This window comes from Crocodylus siamensis, chromosome 4, assembly GCF_052110815.1.
Source record: "Crocodylus siamensis isolate JL-2025a chromosome 4, ASM5211081v1, whole genome shotgun sequence".
Taxonomy (NCBI): domain Eukaryota; kingdom Metazoa; phylum Chordata; order Crocodylia; family Crocodylidae; genus Crocodylus; species Crocodylus siamensis.
This window is the reverse complement of record NC_143398.1, coordinates 159288829-159307496: the sequence shown is the minus strand read 5'-3', so window position 1 is coordinate 159307496 and position 18668 is coordinate 159288829. Positions and strand designations below refer to the sequence as shown.

Here is an 18668-nt window from a genome sequence, read left to right as displayed (position 1 = left end):
TAACCGGACCTTGTCGTGCATCCACAGGTGCATCTCAAGTACAGCCAGGGAGGTGATCCTCCCGCTCTATGCGACACTGGTCAGGCCACAGCTGGAGTACTACATCCAGTTCTGTGCGTCCCATTTCAGGAGGGATGTGGACAACATTGAGAGGGTCCAGAGGAGGGCCACCCGCATGATCCGGGGACTACAGGGCAGATCCTACATTGAAAGACTGCAGGACTTAAACCTGTTCAGACTTCACAAGAAAAGACTGAGGAGGGACCTGGTGACTTTCTAAAAACTCATTAGGGGGGACCAGAAGGGTTTAGGGGAGACACTGTTTCCCCTAGCGCCCCCTGGCATGACAAAGAACAATGGACACAAGTTATTAGAGAGTAGATTTAGATTAGACATCCGCAAGAACTACTTCACAGTTAGGGTGGCTAGGAGCTGGAACCAACTTCCTAGGGAAGTGGTGCTGGCTCCTACCCTGGGGATCTTTAAGAAGAGGCTTGATGACTACCTGGCTGGACTCATTTGAGTCCAGTCTTTTCTCCCGCCCAGGTGGGGGGTCGGACTTGAAGATCTACAAGGTCCCTTCCAACCCTATTTCTATGATTCTATGTCATTTTCTGAATTACAGCTAATCTTTATGGAGCTGCTTGCCCTAATAGATTATAGACTTAAAAAAAAAAAAAATCTGCAAGGATGGCACTGGAAACCTGCTCTCTCAATCTGACAGTGAAAATTAGCGCAAACTCCACCTTTGCTTCGCCTGCTCTAAAATTATCCTTTTGACACGTTAACTAGCTTTTGAGAGAAAAAACTATGGAGTTGCAAACTTCTATTTCCAGTACCTAGTACAAACCATTCTGGCCTAATTTCAGTTGTTTTAACCAAGTGTATGCTTATACATAATGACTGAAAAAGGATATTGTTTCTAATTCTATATAAGGCTCCCTGCAGTATGCAACTCTGCTGCACTGAGGTGTCTTGCCATTCCTCCATTCATACAGGATTACATAAACAGAACCAGAAGTTAGGACACAGCTAAAACCTCCCTACACTGAACAGCTGGAATTGAGTCCAAAGGTAAGAGAGGAGGTTTCTAAATTGGACTAAGCATTCAGTCATCTAGAGTCAAAACCAGTAAGAGTGTTACAATACCAAGGCCACTAATACCTTCACCCTATTTGCATCTAGACACTGAAGCTTGCATGACTCAACCAAAAACTTACCTAAGCCGTGGACAGTTTTGCCCCAGGGCATTCAAGATGGCATCTGTAATGTTAGAACAGCCTGAGGCACACAAGGATTGCAACTTGTGGCATCCTCTGCATATTGTAATGAGACCATCATCTGTTATTTGCTATAAGAAAAACACACCACCACAACCCTTAATAATGAAGGTAGAGATGCAACACATTGCATATTTTGCCATCTGAGATGGGCAAAGGGACATTCAGCTTGAACCAAGCTAGAATACTATCAACCAAAAAAAATCCTAATATTTTTACTCAAACATTTGAAACAGTAGAAACCCTTCAGAAACAGCATGCACATATTCTATTTTATATGCATGCAAGTGTTTTAGGAACTAGGATGTGTGTATTTTCTGGAGTAGGGCACTATGGGATGCCCTAGCTAACAGAACTGCCACCTAATTTCGATAGCAATCCTTTTCAAAACTGCTTCTTGGCCATCAGTTATATTAGAAAATTAAAGGTTACACCAGCCACCATGCAATACATATTTTAGCTGCACAGTTTACATTTGCAAACCATTTTTTTAAAACCTCATTTCATGTCTTGGTGCTTAAAACATAACTTTTGATACCCACTGCAAGCTTTTTTTTGGACCTGACCCCACCCACTTTTCGCAGCACTCTTTCACTGCTGTTGTGGCACCTTTTGGGAATCACTATGCCAGACAAAGATTTGAATCCTAGACTATGGCTAATTTAGCTATGGTTCAAGGGTGTCGCATCCCAGTCCAAAGAGGATGCAACAGTGGGTGCTGTCTCTAACTCCACAAACCAGTTTGGGATGGCAATGCTTGAGGAAGAATCTCTCATCTAATGATGAGTGACATGTTGGCTGGTAGCAGTAGAGCTAATGGCATTCTGGAGCGCAATTTGGTCTTGCCAGCCAGAGGGTAGATGTATGGGATAAAGATAAAAGTACACAGTGGAAAAAAGAAAATGAGAGAAGATACATTAGGGGAGAACAGGTTGTAACAGGATCCAGGCTAAGCCTATAAATGAATTTCATGGCTTGATCAAATTTGATTCCAACACAGAAAAGTACTAGAGAATGGCATTAACTCTTTCAAGAATAATATACAATGCAGACTGGAAAGATAACACCGGAATGAGATGAAAGGAAAATACCACACTACAGGATTTCATACTATGGTGATCAAGAATGTCTTTTCTTTTTCACCTTTACTCCAGTTGCATATTCCAGATTCTAGACAGAGGCCTACTCCTCCCTAGCATATCTCCTCTAACCATTTCCTCATAGGCACCCAATGTCGACACAGAAAATTATAGCTGGCCACAGCTTCTAGACAGTTTTGCAGAGAGAACTTCAGCATATAAATATTTCTCAAGTATGCAAACGAGTAAAACAAAGTTCTGAAGTTCTGCAAGGTTCTGCTAACTTTGGTGGAAAGGGAGAGGACAGCCCTATCATTGTTTCCATGTCAGAAAGCTGAAAAAGCCCTGCCCAGTTCAACCTTTTTTGGCTTAAATGTACATTTTTGGCAATGTTAATGGTTCGTTCAAAAACCTTTTTCCTTAGGGCAAATGCATTTCTTGATCCAATTTAAGCCAGTGTAAAATTTGGATGCAATACCAAATATTCCAGCTCAATGGAAAGAATTTTTCCAGCTAGTCTTGCAAATGAGCTTAAAAGGCCTTTGGGCAGGGCAAAGACAGACAAAATGATGCTGCCAAGCCAAATGCTAACAAAGCTATTTTGGGGGCTCATACAACTATATCAAATGCAACCAAAAAGCTATTTTTGTAAGCTATTTTTAAATGCTTAAAAAGTTGCCATTCCCAGTCTGCTTGCATAACCGAGGCTTTAAGAGCTATGTTTAACTTGTTTCTATTCAGATATGCCATCTACACATACATTACATGTAACCTGGGAATCACAATGAAAGGTTACTTACTAAGCAAGTTTGTAGGTTTAAAGTCACCAGTTCAGGACAGTGTGCACCAATGTATTTGAGTGCTTCGTCTTCCAGCTAGAAAGAAAAATAACACTTAGAGACTGAAGCAATTTGTTATATTTGAAGTGGGCTTGAAAGAAAAAGGTATAAACAGATACAAATTGGATTTGTGCTGGTGGCAAAAAGCACCACACAGCTCACAAACATGTACCATGGCAGTAAACAAGTGGTATTTTCCTACTGTTCTAGATCTCCAACCCAGATCAACCTGGAAGAATAGCTTATTGATTTAAATGAACTGTGAACTGATCAAAAGTAACTGACTACCAACAAACCAAGAGATGCAATTAGAATACAATTTACTATAATTAGAAGATGATAATTAAAGCTTCCTAGGGCTCCTCTGAAAGTCAACAAAGTGAATGCCATTTTCACATCTTCAAGTCACTTCTCAAGCTTTCTGAAGAATGTCTTTTTCCAAAGTAAAGCCAGCCACAAAAGGTATCCCAATTGCCTTTAACTGCTAAAAAAAAATGCTGCTATTCTTATATCCAGGAGAACAGATGGCAAATAATTGATAACAAGGCTGTATTCCTATCAATATTTTTCAGAGTTCCATAAATAACCAGAAGCTCAAGCTGTTTTTTCAGTGATCTGAATTCTGAAAATAGGCTCAGATTGTTAAACCTCTTACCAAGTCATCTTCTTCTACAATCATGTATATGTTTCACAGGCTATTAAAATATCTCATAACATAAGCTTAAAAAACTATTGGCTATAGACCAAATATTTGGACTTATTTTGCACACAGTGGTTTGACATACTAAAACTTTTACAGCTTTCTACCTGCACATACAACAGGACTAATTATTGAAGTTTACAAGTCCATGAGAGGGAAAATGGAATTAGGATACCCCTTTCTGAGGAACAACCCCCCTCTGCCAAGTTTCAACATTCAGGCAAAAGAGAACCAAGTACATCAAAGAAGATGGACTGCAGGATTAAACTCTTAAGTGTTAACTACTGAAGATTCCCTAGAGCCACAAATCTGAAATACAGCAGGCTTACTTGTTCAAGCTAGAGAAACAGAGATCCACATAATTTACTGCAAAGTCACTGTTTTAGTCTTTTCAGTTTTATCTGCTAGTGTGCTAAAGTGGCCATGACACTTCTTTAGGTTTTGTTTTTTCAAACAGAGATGGGAAATCAGTTCTTTGGCAAAATTCCTCTTGCCTTTACAGCTGAGCAAGCTGAATGCTAGTTTTCAGCCTGTCTACCAACCTCTCAGCTCAAATGCTGTGGCTAAAAAAGAAATCCCTATGCTTATAAACATACTGAGATCTGTGTAGATATTATACCAGTTTCCAAAGCATTAGTTTCACTCAGTCAGGGCCTTGCCTGTCTGTAAAGGATGATTGTGCTTTCAAGTCCCACACCACAACTTGGAACTCTAAGGCAGAGGTGCTCAACCTCTGGCTTGCAGGCTAGATTTGGTCCCTGAAGCCATGTCACCTGGCCCATGAGTCTCCCCACAGGTCTGAAAATGTTGTGGCAGGGGAGCAGTGGCAGCAAACCCTGGGGTCCAATCTGGGCATAAAGGGGTTGGCTGAAGCCATGCAGGGCCCAATCTGGCCCATGGACTGGCCTTATGCCACACATCTGATCTATGGGACCAAAAGATTGAGCACCACTGTTCTAAGGCTAAAAAATAAATCTATATTAAAGGAAACATTACACTATTTGGTGGTATTGTTCTTTGGATGATATTGGTCTCTTTGGCCCTTTTTCTGGCTTTCCAGGGTTAGGTTCATATCCTCAGTGTGAGACTTTAATGCTCAATGAGATGCCAGCTACTGTCAAATTCTCAAGTGTTAGGGGGTGCCTAAATAAAGTCACAGTATTAGCCATATTTAACACATCAAGCTCTTAGATATGTAACACATGAAAAATGCTATGCAAATTTCATTCTAGATTGAGGGGTAGGTACTTTCACAGCCCAATGAGGTTAAAAGAAAATTAAATCAAAATAACAAAAGGTATGTAATAGAAGAGTAACATATTTCAGCCTTAAAAGCTAATTCACAGTTTAAAATCATATGTATTAGGGTTGGAGACCCATCTATGCTGAGTGTCTTCATAACATGTTACTCTATATTGGTCTGGAAACAGTCTAGAGAAATAATATGACATATGGAAATGATAACTCTGTCTGTCCAGCTGCAGGGAAAAAAAAACTTTGAAGAGTCATTTACAGTCCAATTTTACTTTGGCAGGCTGGAAGAGTCCACTTTGCAAGGAGATGGTATTGGATCATGTGGTGCCAGATGCAACTACAGCTGAGCTTTCTATTACTGTCTGAGCCTTGAAAAGGGTCAATTCCATCCAGAGACTTAACCAAGTTATCTTCCCTTTTTAAAAAATCCACATGCGCATGATTTTGCCCATTATGTCCCTGAAGAAAAAAAAAAGTAATTCTGCCAATATACCACACAAATAACATCTATGTTCAGCTACTCATGCCGAGTTCAAAGCTATTTGAGCTTCAATGAAGTGCTCACTCTAACTAGTATCTAACTGAAATTATTCAAGATCTAGTATTTTTTGGAAAAACAAAATCCACAATGTTTCAGCAATCAGAAACTCAGGGTTTTACTTAGTTTAATGGACATGGCCTCTGTAAGGACATACCTGCGTGCAGCCTTTCAAGAACAAGGCTTTCAATCCCCCACATCCTCTCACAAGAGCCTGGATCCCATCCTTCGTCACTTGGTCACACCAAGAGATATTCAGCTGTTCTAGCAGTGGGCATCCCTCACTTGGGAGGTGAAAGAAAAGAAAAAAAAGTGATTGAAAACTTGAAAGAATCCTGCTTTAAGCCATAGCATAGGAAACTTCCCCTTCAGTCCAAGTGAGCACAGGAGGTAACACCCACACCCAACACCGATACAGCCACTTGCTTATTAAACAGTCTCTAGTTAAGAAAAAAGAGCTCTCCACCAGTAGGATCAGACACCAATGAGACATTATTGTAGCTCTTGGGGAAAAGAAGATTGATCTATGGTATCCAAAGTGGAGATTCGGGCAAACAACTGTTAAATAAAATTTAAAGGGCTTAGTGTCTGACACACTGCTTCAGATTTGCCAGATACAGCTTTGCATTTGCAAAGAGTTGCTACAACAGGAGTAGGCAATTATTTTGGCTGGAGGGTCACTTAATGAGCTTTGGGGACCTGTTGAGGGCCACATCTATCTCTCTCTCTTCTCTTCTGTCTCTCTGTTGCTCTCGTTCTCTTCTCTCCCTTTCTCCCCCTCCCTCCAGAACCCAGCCAAAGCTGTAAGTTTGCCAGGAGCCCTTATGCTCAGCTATTGATCCAGGTGGGGGCTTCTGCCAGATCAGGCAAATGTCAGTGTCAGCTGTGGGCACAGCCACCAGGTTTCAGAACCTTGATGCGGAACCTCCGGCAGTGACAGCTGCCGCTGCTGCCTGCCCAGTGTGGAGAAGCTTCTGCCTGGGTTCACAGCTGAGTGTTGGGGCTCCTGGAGAATTACAGCTTTGGCTGCGTTCTAGATGGAGAGGAAGAAAGACAGACAAACATACACACATACAGACATAAACATGCCCATACACAGATGCGTGCACACACAGATGCGCACACACAGAGAGAGCGACACACACACACACACACACACACACACACAGACAGAGAGAGAGAGAGAGAGAGATGTTGTTGCCTGCCTGGCATGGCAGAAAATCCTGCCTGGGTCCACAGCTAAGGCTGCCAGCAGGTTCTGGGTTGGGGCTATGGGCAGTAGTTCCTGTTGCACCAGGCGGGCAGTAGCATCAGCTGTGGATGCCACCAGCAGGTTCTGCATCTGGGCTCCTGAACCTGCCAGTCGTGTCCACAATGGCTGCAGTGGAAGCCCTGCCTGGGTCCACAACTGATGCCATCGGGTCACGGGTTGATGCTGCTAGGTGGAAGCAGTCCCACCCGCCCACCCAGCAGCCAGAGCCACTGGCCACCCACAGACCAGATCCAGTGAGTTGGCGGTCATCCACCTGTGAGCTGGATTGAAGCTGTTGGTGGGTCAGATTTGACTTATGGGCTGTACTTTGCACAACCATGCACTACAATGAACAACATTTATAAATCTGATGTGCAGTCAGGTAAACAGACCTGTACATTTTAGCATTTAGCCTTGCAAGTAATCGCAGGTGTAAACCTGATCCTACAAAACTAGTGATCAGGTTAAAATACTTGTATATATGCATTCAGGCTTAAAGTGCTTAAACCCAACTGCAAATGATCTCCCTTGTTTGCTCTTACAATTCTGTGCTTTTCCTTAAACACCTTGATACATCCTTTTCATATTTTATTTGTGTTGGAGAAGGCTTTTTTTACTTTTATCCTTTTCAGATAGATTCATTTGTTTAAAATTCAACTTCATCAAGCTTATTTTTAACCTCTCAGCCCCCAACCCCTATTATTATCCTCAGTGTTCTTTTGCCTCTCCTCCTCTGTCCCAGTCTCTTCTCACCATTGTCTGCCTTTCCCTTCCATTTCTAGACTGCTTGGCAATTGCATTTAGTAGGTTTAAGTGGCTGCATATGATTTAAGCAGTTTTAAAAGACAATCAATCATGTGCCAATGTTCGCTTCATAACTACAGGATACCTGGTATACATGCAGCAGTAATGGTACAATTCAAACATCAGTTTGACTGAAAGATCTTTAACAAGGTATGCTAACGTAAAGAAAGATTACATCTACACCTGTTCCTACTCAAAAGGGAAACCTCTTTAATATAATCTAATTATTTTACTGCTACTAACCATTAGCAGGATGGATGCATACAAAACTGGGAGCATCTTCAGTTTAGTTCCTTTCTACCTCTGTGAACCACAAAGCAAAGCACTCATATCTTATGCCTAGTTTCTGATCACAGCTCCTATCAATCCATGTCAGTCTTTGGCAGAGAATTCAGATATTGGAAATGCAGTGGGGCAAGCTATATATAATCAACTGGTGCATAGGATGCACACTCATTCAGTTCCTACCTCAGTGCTTTTAGAGACAAGTTGGTTATGGAAGTGCAGGAAGCCAAATCAAGGTGCCTGAGTTTAGAGCAGAACTTACTGAGGCTGGTACAGGTACTGAAAGATAATAAAAACCAAACACATGAGATAAATGTGTCATAGAATCATAGAAATTATCAGAGAAGTATGATTTTCATATAGTTATGCAATATTATTCCATAAGATCACTATATGCACAAGAGAACAGCAGGCCCTCACTTAAAGAAGGAAGACAAATACAATCAGGACAGAGATAAAGTAAAGGAATCTGTAAGTAGTTAGCAAACAGGTAGGAAGATAGAAGAACTTTCCTTCACATTTCCACTCATTTCAGTTTATGTAAAAGCATTCATTTGCATCAAAATGGAAACGGCCATTTCACGGGGCATTTCTAATACCTGTTATCAAAGTAACTATATCACACCAAAGATTGAGGCCCTCTTCCTTATTTTTTCATCCTCAGGATTATTGTTTTTAACATTTGGGCATGGACAGATGAACAAGAGAGCGGGGAGGGAGTACCTCATCACTTGAAAGCACACATCAGCTGATATATTGCATCCATCTGCTGCTACCCTGCAATAATAAGTGGAGTTAAACTGCAATGACTTACCCCAAATAAATACAGGAGATACTTTTTTGCAGATTACCTGCCACTTACCAGGAGATAGAGTGGACAACTTAACCACTTACAGTGGATTCAGCTGAGCTGTGCTAAGCCCCTTCCCTTTCAATCAGTATAACTGTTATGCCTGTCCATACCCTCAGATGACCAAGCTAAAAAACAAGAGCTATATGCTGGCAGCTGTCTTGTGTAAATGAAGCACACTTTAGCCACCTAGTTGATGCAAGTGGCAGTGATCTCGCCTATCTGAAGATTAATTTCCAAGGGAACAACAACAAAATATGGCTTTCTGAAGTGCTGAGCATGTAGGCAACTACACACTGAGAAAACCAGCTGCCTCTTGCAAAGGCTTCCAAAGAATTATTCAGCTAGCACAGCGTGGGCTTGTACACTTTGTGAACAAGATTCGCAATCCCCCCCCACCAAAATGTTGTAAGTTATGGCCACAAGTCTCCTTTTCAAAATCCTAGCAGGAGTACAGCTAAGCTGGAAAAAAAAATCTAGATCTGATCTATGATCCTCTCATCTGGTTCCACTGAGCTGGAAGAACTGCAAAGGAAGGGCTTTTAATCCTGCAAGGTGCTGAGTGCACTGGCCTTAATTAAAGTCAAAAGCACATGCTGTATCTTAAGATAAAAAGCAGTTTCAGTGGAGTCAATGGGTGTGGTTCTACTGGGGGGGTGACAGCACAGACTGGCTATACTTTTTTTCTAATAACAAGATCATATTCATTTTTAAAAACATTAACAGTACAAGACATGTTTACCCCACTCATAATAAATTCCTATACCCTTGTCGGCTAAGCTAAATGCCAAAACTATTTCAAGGGAAGTTTAGGTAAGATCAGAATAATGGTCACTTTATCCCAAATTCATCAGAAAGTCAAGATGTCTTAAAATATTATAGTTAGAAGTAAATGCTGAAAAGTAAGAGAAGTATAGCAATTAAGGATATAGCTTTTCTTAACAGCTGCTATTTGTGGCATATAAAAAGCATTAAAGCATTAAATTAATGCTTCTTTCAGTTACTAGGGTCTTATTTAACCCAAACAAGCAAAATGATTTAGAGAATTTCCCTACTGTTCTTCTAGGAAGAATATTTTATGCCATTGTACTTTCATTTTGAGAAAAATCTGTATCATTTAGATGCAGAATCTGTAGTAAATCTTCAGAAAGTGCATACACATAGCAGGCCTCTACCGTTCTGAAACAATTCACAAACAGCTGCTGTAGGAAGTATGGAGATATCTTTCAATCCAGTAGTACATGCTGATGTAAGATGCTACAAAAAGCACTTTATCAAGGAAGAACACAAGTGGCTATGGAACCAGCTCTTTCTCCAGGCAAACCAAAATCCTCTCTGCCCTTGAAAAAACACAAATCTACGAAGAGTGTATGGAAGCTGTAGTTCCTTGTTGCTGTGCACTGGCTGTTAGAGTAGCAAAAATGTTACTCTAACAGCCAGTGCACAGCAACAAGAAACTACAGCTTCACATGCACCACTACAACCAGCACATTTTATGGATGACACATTGTCCTATGACATGTCCTCAGCTAATAATAAAAATCAAACAAAACATGTTGCTTAGGATGATTTAGACCAGGGGTGGCTAACCAGTGGCATGTGCGCCACACACAAGAAGCTGTCTGCACCACTTGTGACACCCAGAAGATCAGGGAGGGGGCAGGGAGCATGTCAGCAGATACAGTAGGGAGCAGAAACTGAAGTAGCAGATCAAGCAGAGGGCACAAGGAAGGAAGCAGAAAATGGAGCAGCAGACCAGCAAAGGGTTGGGAGCCGAAAGCAAAGCAGCACATCAGGGAGGGGGAGCAGACAGGACTGACACTTGGGAAGGGCAAGGGACTAATTTGTGGCACATCTGCCATAAATGTTGGCACCATTGGTTTCAACAGGGTTGGACTAGATGTGACCTCCTGAGGTCCCTTTCTGCCCTATTTACTAGTGGTGCCTGTAGGCATGTGGGACACCTGCTCTGACGTGCTGTAATCACAGCACGTCAGAGCAGACTTGATTAACCATAGCACATAGGAGCAGACTCAAATAATTGAGCCTGTTGGAGCATGCTAATTACCAAGCTCCGGCAGCCTCAGGGTCTTATGCATCGAAAGAACTTTAGCTAAAGCACCCCTGCTGCCATTTTGAAGTGTGGGATGCTGAATATACAAGACACTGCAGGCACTTGAATTAGAGCGGCTTCCAAGAGACACTCTAATTACAGTCCCCCCGCCACCCCAGAGCATGTATAAAGATGCCCTAGGATTCTATGTACCATCCACAACCAGAATATTTCCTTTACAGACTGATAAGCTCTTGACCATTCTTTTCAGATTCCTCTACAGAGCCAATGCGCTATCATGTTTTCTTCCTTCTCATGAGTCCAGTGGGATAGCTTTGCCCTTTTGAAAAACTATACCAATTAAAAAAAAAAATCCAACATAGACACCACTTTCTTCCCTGAGAAGTAATATTCAAATTCCCTCTGAGACCCATTGCTTTCATCCCAAAGGATGAAGTTTGTTAAGCTTCTTCAGAACTGACCAACACATAGCAAAAATGTAAAAATCTGTAGGAGATCTTGAACCTATCAAAAGGGAACTGTATATATCAAGCAGTGAGATAAATTGAAAGATAAGCACAACAATAATAAGAAGAAAATACAGCAATAAAGGAGAACTGTTCCCAGAGATGTGGACTTTCAGGAACAAACAGAATATCACCTGTTCCAATAATGAATGAGCTTTACTATTCTGAAACAGGTGGGTTTTGTAGGGTTCTCTGCCCCTGGTAACATGAGTCATACCTGCCTCAGATTAAGATAGAAATATGCCCATAAACCTTAAATTTAAAGAAGTTGTATAGTCTGGCTTGAAGAATGAATCAGTCTTCAGAATTTTGTCAGGTGACAGACAGTTGTCTCCATCTGCCGGTAGGGTACTAGTCTGTTCCACATTTTGAAAACAAATGATATGGAAAATATAAGGACAGGGAAGTGAAATGGAATTTAAACCACTTCCTTTCTGAAAACAGAGAATTCACATCTAGGATATAAACATTACAACATTCCCCCAGAAAAATCTATGTTACTTACGCATCTGTGATCTTAGTACAGCCATTCAGGTTTAATACTTCAATATTTCTGCAGTTCTGTGCAAATGTCCTTCATTGGAGAAAAGACAGAACACGCTTTTTTTTCAGACCAAATATTTACAAATACTTAAAAAGTGGATGCTTTAACTTCTATACCAAACTATGATTTTATTATAATAATAATAATAATAATAATAAATCTCTGTCTTTGGCAGACTGTCAAATATTCCTCAGTTTTTACGTCAGGATTTTTCGCAAAGACAGGGCAACACACAAGTGACTGCTGAAGCTTTTACTGATAAAAGTTTATGCAGGGAATTAATGGGCTATAGGCCTGCATCTTGTCTCTGAAGCTTCCCCAGGCAGAAACAAGGGTCTGAGGACCAGTGCTAATGTCTCTGATGGCACCATCGGGTTTGGTGGTACAGCACATTAACATTATTTATTTATTTTTCTAAAGAGGGTTGAGAAAGGCTCACATTTCAAACTAGAAAAAAACACATCAAAAAGGAATGATATTTTATTGTCCTATATTTACTTAAACTATTCCTTTCAGACCTCTGTGGTGGCAAAAGAACAACCCTTCTTCACTTCATATTTAAGAGGAAAAAGAAGCTACACCACTACCTTAATGCATTGTCTCCCACTCCTAGACACCCACGCAGGCTTAACTTTCGTAAGAAGCCTCCACATCTTTTAGAAATATTCTCCACTACCCGACCCTGTAAAAGATAGAAAGAATTCCATGATAACTTTTAAGGTAATATCAGTTTTCATAATCTCCTGTTTAAAAAGTTAAGTACTACTACTACTACTACTACTAGTAAAACAGCAACTGCAGATTAAAAGCAGTTTGGATACTATTATAAGCATACAGGGACTGAGAAAATGCAATCACTGTCATGGTAAAAACATAAAATGAAGGAACAGAACTATTCAGCTTTTGAAGATGGAGAAACAAAGAACAATTACCCAAATGCAAAGAAGAAAGTTAGGCTATCTAGTAAGAAAATCCTCACCAGTAACAGAAACTGACTGCTCAACAGAGCAAGTTAAAGCATTATTACTGCAGGTATACAAGTCAGATACAACACAAGGAAAATGGACTTGGTAAAATAAAAACAAACAAACACACGGTACCGTAAGAAGTATAAAGGACTATTATTATTAGACAGGTACAGGGAGAAGAAGGGCAGTACATGGGAATTCTAATCTCCCAAGAGGATATCTTTCTCTTAAAGTTATCTTAAAAACAAAAAAAACTTCACAAAGCTTTTTACTCCAGAGGATGAAGTGTGAGATTTTAAAAGGAAAGACCAAACAACTGCACCAACACAATAGTTTGTGTCTAGCAATATATGTTCTCCCCCTTTGTTTTGCTCTCCATCTTTGATCACTGTGAAATGGATGTCAGTCACTTTATCATGTGTTACCAGTATCTAAAAATGTTATTATGATTAAGACATTTTTCTCTCTAGCCCCTCCTTCCCAAACTACAAATGTAGTCAAGTATTAGGCTAGCTACTGAAGCTTGGAAGCACTGCAAGGGTGTTGCATTATCTAAAATGGATCAAGGCTACATCCACACTGCATTTTCAGAGGAGAGTTAAAGAATTTTAAACAATGTATGCCTTTGTAGGACTCTGCAGCAGCCTCACCATGACTGTGAACGAATGTGCTTGGGTTGCAGAGGATTTAAATGCAGTAACAGCCACTTTAAATATTTAAGGACAGTTTCAGGGAAGATGTAGGGCTTAGTATCCTTTAAAATAAACAACTCTTAGGGCTTAGACAGTCTGAGAATGCTTGCTGAGGGCAAGGAACAGAAACTTATTGGAGCATCGTGTATTAAAAATGGAAGCTAACACTCGGGCACAATTGTGGCTGTGTACAGACATCTGGGGAGGTTAGGGGGAGGTTATATCAAGTTAAAAATGGCTACCCAATCTAAGATAAGTTGGGATTGTGGGACTAGTGGAGAGGGTTGGGGGAATTGAAGGAAAGCAGGCTCTGGGTAGGATGGCGGGGCGTCCACAGAGAGATCGGGGGTGGGGACATGGCATCCACAGGGAGGAACTGGGCGTAGGTGGCAACTGAGAGGGGGAATCAAGGGACTAGTGAGATCCATGGGAGAGTTTGGTGGGACCAGAGAGGTTCAAAGGGTCCACAGGTGGGCTTATGGACTCCCCCCCAACCCCTGACCAAGGGCTATTTTTTTTTAGCCCCTGACCCCCAGATGAACAACCCCCACCCCAATTTGCTCAGCTCCCAACACTGGCAAATTCTAGTAAAAGTGACCCCAGAAGTGGTTTGCAGAATGGGGAGTTTGGTGGGCTGGGGGGAAGGGCAGGGGGCTAAACATAGCCCGGTGCTGGGAGGAAAGGGGAAGAGGAGCAAGTAGGAAAATCACATCCCTGGAGCTGAGGCCTGCATCTGGGTTTTCCCAGCCTTGGGGCTATGCTGGAAACTGTACAGAAGTCTGGGACAGTTAGAATGGTCTAAAAATGGACAACCTGATCTAAATGGAGCGTACCTTAGATGTAAGGTTAACTTAAATCGGATTGGCCATTTTTAGACCAATTTAACTGTCCTGAATTTCTATACAGTTCGCACTTAGATCCACCAGGTCCACAGCTGGACGAACTAAGCTAAACTGGCCATTTTTAACCCAATCTAACCTCCCTGTAACCTGCCCAAATGTCTGTATGCAGCCCCTATGTTCACGCACATAGTAGTGTTCATAGGCAGATTTTTTAAGCGATATAAAAGCACCCAAAACAGAAAACCTCATTTAAATGTAAAGCTGTTTCAAAATGAGAGGAAAGGATTTTTGTGAGTGATATTTTTTATTGGACCAACTGCATGTTTGGGATAGACTTAAGCAAGTTTTTGAATCCAATGCATTCATTTCATTCCACAAAAATCCTTGCCCACCCCTCTCTCTCATACAGTTGAGAGAGCAGCTTGGCTGAAGAGTTCCATCCTCATTTTCTTCTTTACCATGGATCAGGGAGCTCCAATAAATATTACCACACATGCAGGAAAATTATGGCATATACAAATACAGACCTTAACGAAAGCTGTGAATACTTTTATTTTAGCTTTCTCCCTTAAATGGGGCAATGTTTGTTAAGGAAAGTAAAAACATGTTACTCCATTGACACAAACCCCAGGCTACTCACACCCAATGCATTTAGATCAGGCTCTAGGACACACAAACTGCTACTGTGTTGCAGGCCATTTCCTTTATCCTAATTTGTGTTTAAACATGTGCCTGGCCCGAAGAGCACTGAAATACTCCCCTCTAAAAATGCAGTGTAACTTTCGGCTTCCATCAAAACCCTCAAATCTTAGTTTTATATACTTCCTCTAATATAGAATTTCAAAGGAAATATAGCATCTGATAAGGGGCTGAATCCTGGTTTGTTTTTTATTTTTTATTAGCCAGGATCACAGACTTTTTTGGTCTTTGGAATAGCAAATTACACAGACATTCTTGGATGGCCTTCACAGTTTACTTTGACACATTTATCCACAGGTACAAGGCATTTCCATGGCAGATGTTTTAGAAGCAACTCAGAACTGGGGATCTTTTGCATCCCCCGGTTCACATTTTTGATTTGGCCGCGTACAAAAAAGGAGAGAAAAAGCCATAGCAGGCTTCTGTCATAGAAACACTGTAATGTAATAGCATAAATTTGAATGTACTACATAAAAAAATTATTTTATTGAAGAGAAAAATCTAGAGCCTGATATTTATCAGCAAGCTTTCAGCAACAGAACATATTTACCCTTGTTATCTCTGTTCTCAGGAAACTAAAAACTGTTTTCTTACTGTGTACATGTATGCAAGTACAGACATACAATGTATGCCTTTCAGCCCTGATATAGATAAATAATTGTCCATTTTCAAAAGCTGAATGAACTGCAAAGCCTTTAAAGGCTCCCTGAAGCTAAGAAGTACTGAAATTAATTATTTCTATCCCCAGAGAAGGTAAAAAGGGTTATACTGGGAGTATTAATCTATTCCAAGCTGTAATTACATTTTAACGAGAAAAATAGGTTTGTATGTCACTTAACTATACCTCAATATCCCTCTGGAAATCAAACAGGTCAATTCGCTGCCAGTTACTGCCATCCAGGGCCAGAACATTCCATGCCTTTATTGAAGGAAAAAAATGTCAGTGTGGTTAAAATGAGAAAAAAAAAAATGCCAGTAGGAACCTAGTTACAATTTGTCCTTTTCAGAAATAACACTGTAACTGATGAAACCCTTAGGTCAGCAATACCAGTGGTTCAGCCAGGATGTATTTGCTTATACAATATGCTCTACCTATATCCTTGTACATCACAGAAGTCTTATGCAGACAAGTCTAAGGCATCAATGAGATTTTCACTTTTAGGACATACAAGAAACTTATGTTGTGCTTAGAAAAAACTTTGCAACTGGGGAATATATCCAGGGGTAGCATTTTAACAACACTCATTCAAGGATCTCAAAGCATTTTAAAAATAAATGGTGTCTATAAACATACTCCAGGGTGGGGGCGAGGGGCGTTTTAATTAGATTGGCTCCCAGACAACCACTCTAATTAAAACGCTACAGACATATGTATTCAGCGTCCTATATTCAAAATAGCTGAAGGGGTGCTTTAATTAAAGCTCATTTAATGAGTTTTAGTTAAAATGCTCTGACCACCATTTTGAAGTGTGGGACACTAAATACATGCAATGCTGCAACATGCTGGAGCGTTCTAATTCAACTCAATTTAAGCAAGTCTTCTCCAATGCATTCTAATTAGAATGCATCAGAGCACGTGTACACCCAAAGGCTTTATTTCCAAGCATATGTATGCATTTTACAGAGGTTTAGACAGGTCAACAGGCTAGTTTGTTGATTTCAGAATTGCTGAATATCTGTGGATTACACTGATGGCTGTGAGAGCTGCAGGTACATGGCACCTCTGGGGGGGAAAAAAAATCAGGTCATGGGCAAATTAAGGTCCCAGCATATCACAGGCACAGCCAGGAAAAGAACCCAGAACTCATGACTCCTTGAGGTCCTGTGACCAAACACAAGACCATTCACTGGGTATTTTCAAAGCACTTCTGCTTCCTCAGCAACAATTCTGTTCAATTAGCAGCTCTCGGAATTCCCCAATTTCCCTTTTACCCAGTCACTTTACAACCCTCAATGACGTACAATTACATCTGATTTCTGAAGCAACATGCCACTGTAACAAAAGGCAAATCCATCCTACATGCAATGAAAATCATTAGAATTTATGCTCACTGCCAAATTATGTGCCATTTCACCATCAAAAAGAAGAGCCACAGGGGTTATGACAGAGCTCACTTAACTCTGAATACCCTTGCTTTTCAGATTAAGGGAGTGAGGCTGTCCTTACTTCACTCAGGTAGTAAATACACCCCGTAACAGATGTACACATTACAGTGCCAAGGAATAGGTCAAGGACAGAGCGTTAACTCTGAAATTCCTCCCCTATGTAAATTTAAAATCAGGTGTTTAACTTCCACTATAAAAATAAATCAACCTTCTCATATACTAAAATTTAGAAACTAAGATTGTTTCAGGCATACGTTATTTTCAGGCACCTAATTGAGGAGTGGAGCAGTGGTGCTGGCAAACAGAATATTTTATTTAACATTCACACTACCAACTAACCTCCCTGTGGCAGACACTTAAACTGAGGTGTTGTCCAACTTTTACAAAAATGAAGATATGGAACCAGATAAATTTGCTCATTTCCTGTGATGTGGAAGTCCAGCAGGTACATGGCAACTGCTTGCTACGTGTTTTGCAACTCTCATAGTTAACTGGGCTCCTCTTTTTTAGTTCTTGCTTCTACTTGTTCTCATTGCACACCTTTTAATGTTGCAGGGCCTAGACCATCTTTTTGTCATGCATTTGTACAAAAATGGCAGGGCCTTGACCCAAATGGGACCCATGGGAACTACTGTAATACAAGTTAATAAGCCTATGTACAGCTGGGACTGGGGTTTCTGCAGCTAGGAGAGAGATCAGGTCTAAGCAGGATTAAAAATCCAGGAGGGGGTGACCAGGTATTAGTGGGATTCCAGACAGCACTAAGTTTAACATCAGCAGCTCAGTGGTATTTAGTGAAACAAAGAAATTTGCTTTTTTAAAGAAACAGTAAATATACCATCTCACACACACTCACTGAAGACAGAAGGGAGGAGATGATTTGCTTTCCTATAATCCAATTCCCAGACATGAACTAAGCACTTTTTCTTTTTCCTTTTTTAAATAAGAGTATGGCCCAACCCACATTAGATGACAGCCTGCAATACTGAGATTTATGGGAATGAAAATCTATCAAGTTACTAGTATAAAAATACTTGGACAAGGCTGTTTATACCAGTATTGAGCACAGAGCAAGTTTTCAGAAAGCAAATAAATCCACAGAAGGAATCTTATATTTTTTTTTGCGTGTTAATTACTTTTCATAACAGTTGTTGCTTCCAGCAAATTTTGATACCACATGTGATGAGGTCTGTGCAGTTAGGTCTATCTGAAAATGTTTACTGAAATTCTTGAAATCGCTACTATTACCTTGGAGTGAAAGAGGAAGAATGCCATTGTATTCACAGTACATGCACACTAGCCAAGGAAAGGTCTTTCTGCTCTAGCTGGACTGTGAGCACATACTGTAAAGAAACT

The 18668-nt window shown here is 40.6% G+C and overlaps 1 protein-coding gene across 4 annotated transcripts in view; it reads right to left on the bottom strand.

Annotated features, from left to right (window-relative positions):
* The window catches only part of FBXL20 (F-box and leucine rich repeat protein 20), an 85658-nt gene that overhangs the window by 14103 nt on the left and 52887 nt on the right, over positions 1 to 18668 (bottom strand). For all 4 annotated transcript variants that reach the window (XM_090044534.1, XM_090044536.1, XM_090044535.1 and 1 more), the window contains 7 exons: positions 16051 to 16125; positions 12593 to 12687; positions 11967 to 12035; positions 8215 to 8310; positions 5848 to 5974; positions 3160 to 3234; positions 1221 to 1351 (listed from right to left, as the gene is read on the bottom strand). In XM_090044534.1, coding sequence (XP_089900660.1) covers positions 1221 to 1351; positions 3160 to 3234; positions 5848 to 5974; positions 8215 to 8310; positions 11967 to 12035; positions 12593 to 12687; positions 16051 to 16125 — 668 coding nt within the window. The remainder of the gene's footprint in view (positions 1 to 1220; positions 1352 to 3159; positions 3235 to 5847; positions 5975 to 8214; positions 8311 to 11966; positions 12036 to 12592; positions 12688 to 16050; positions 16126 to 18668) is intronic.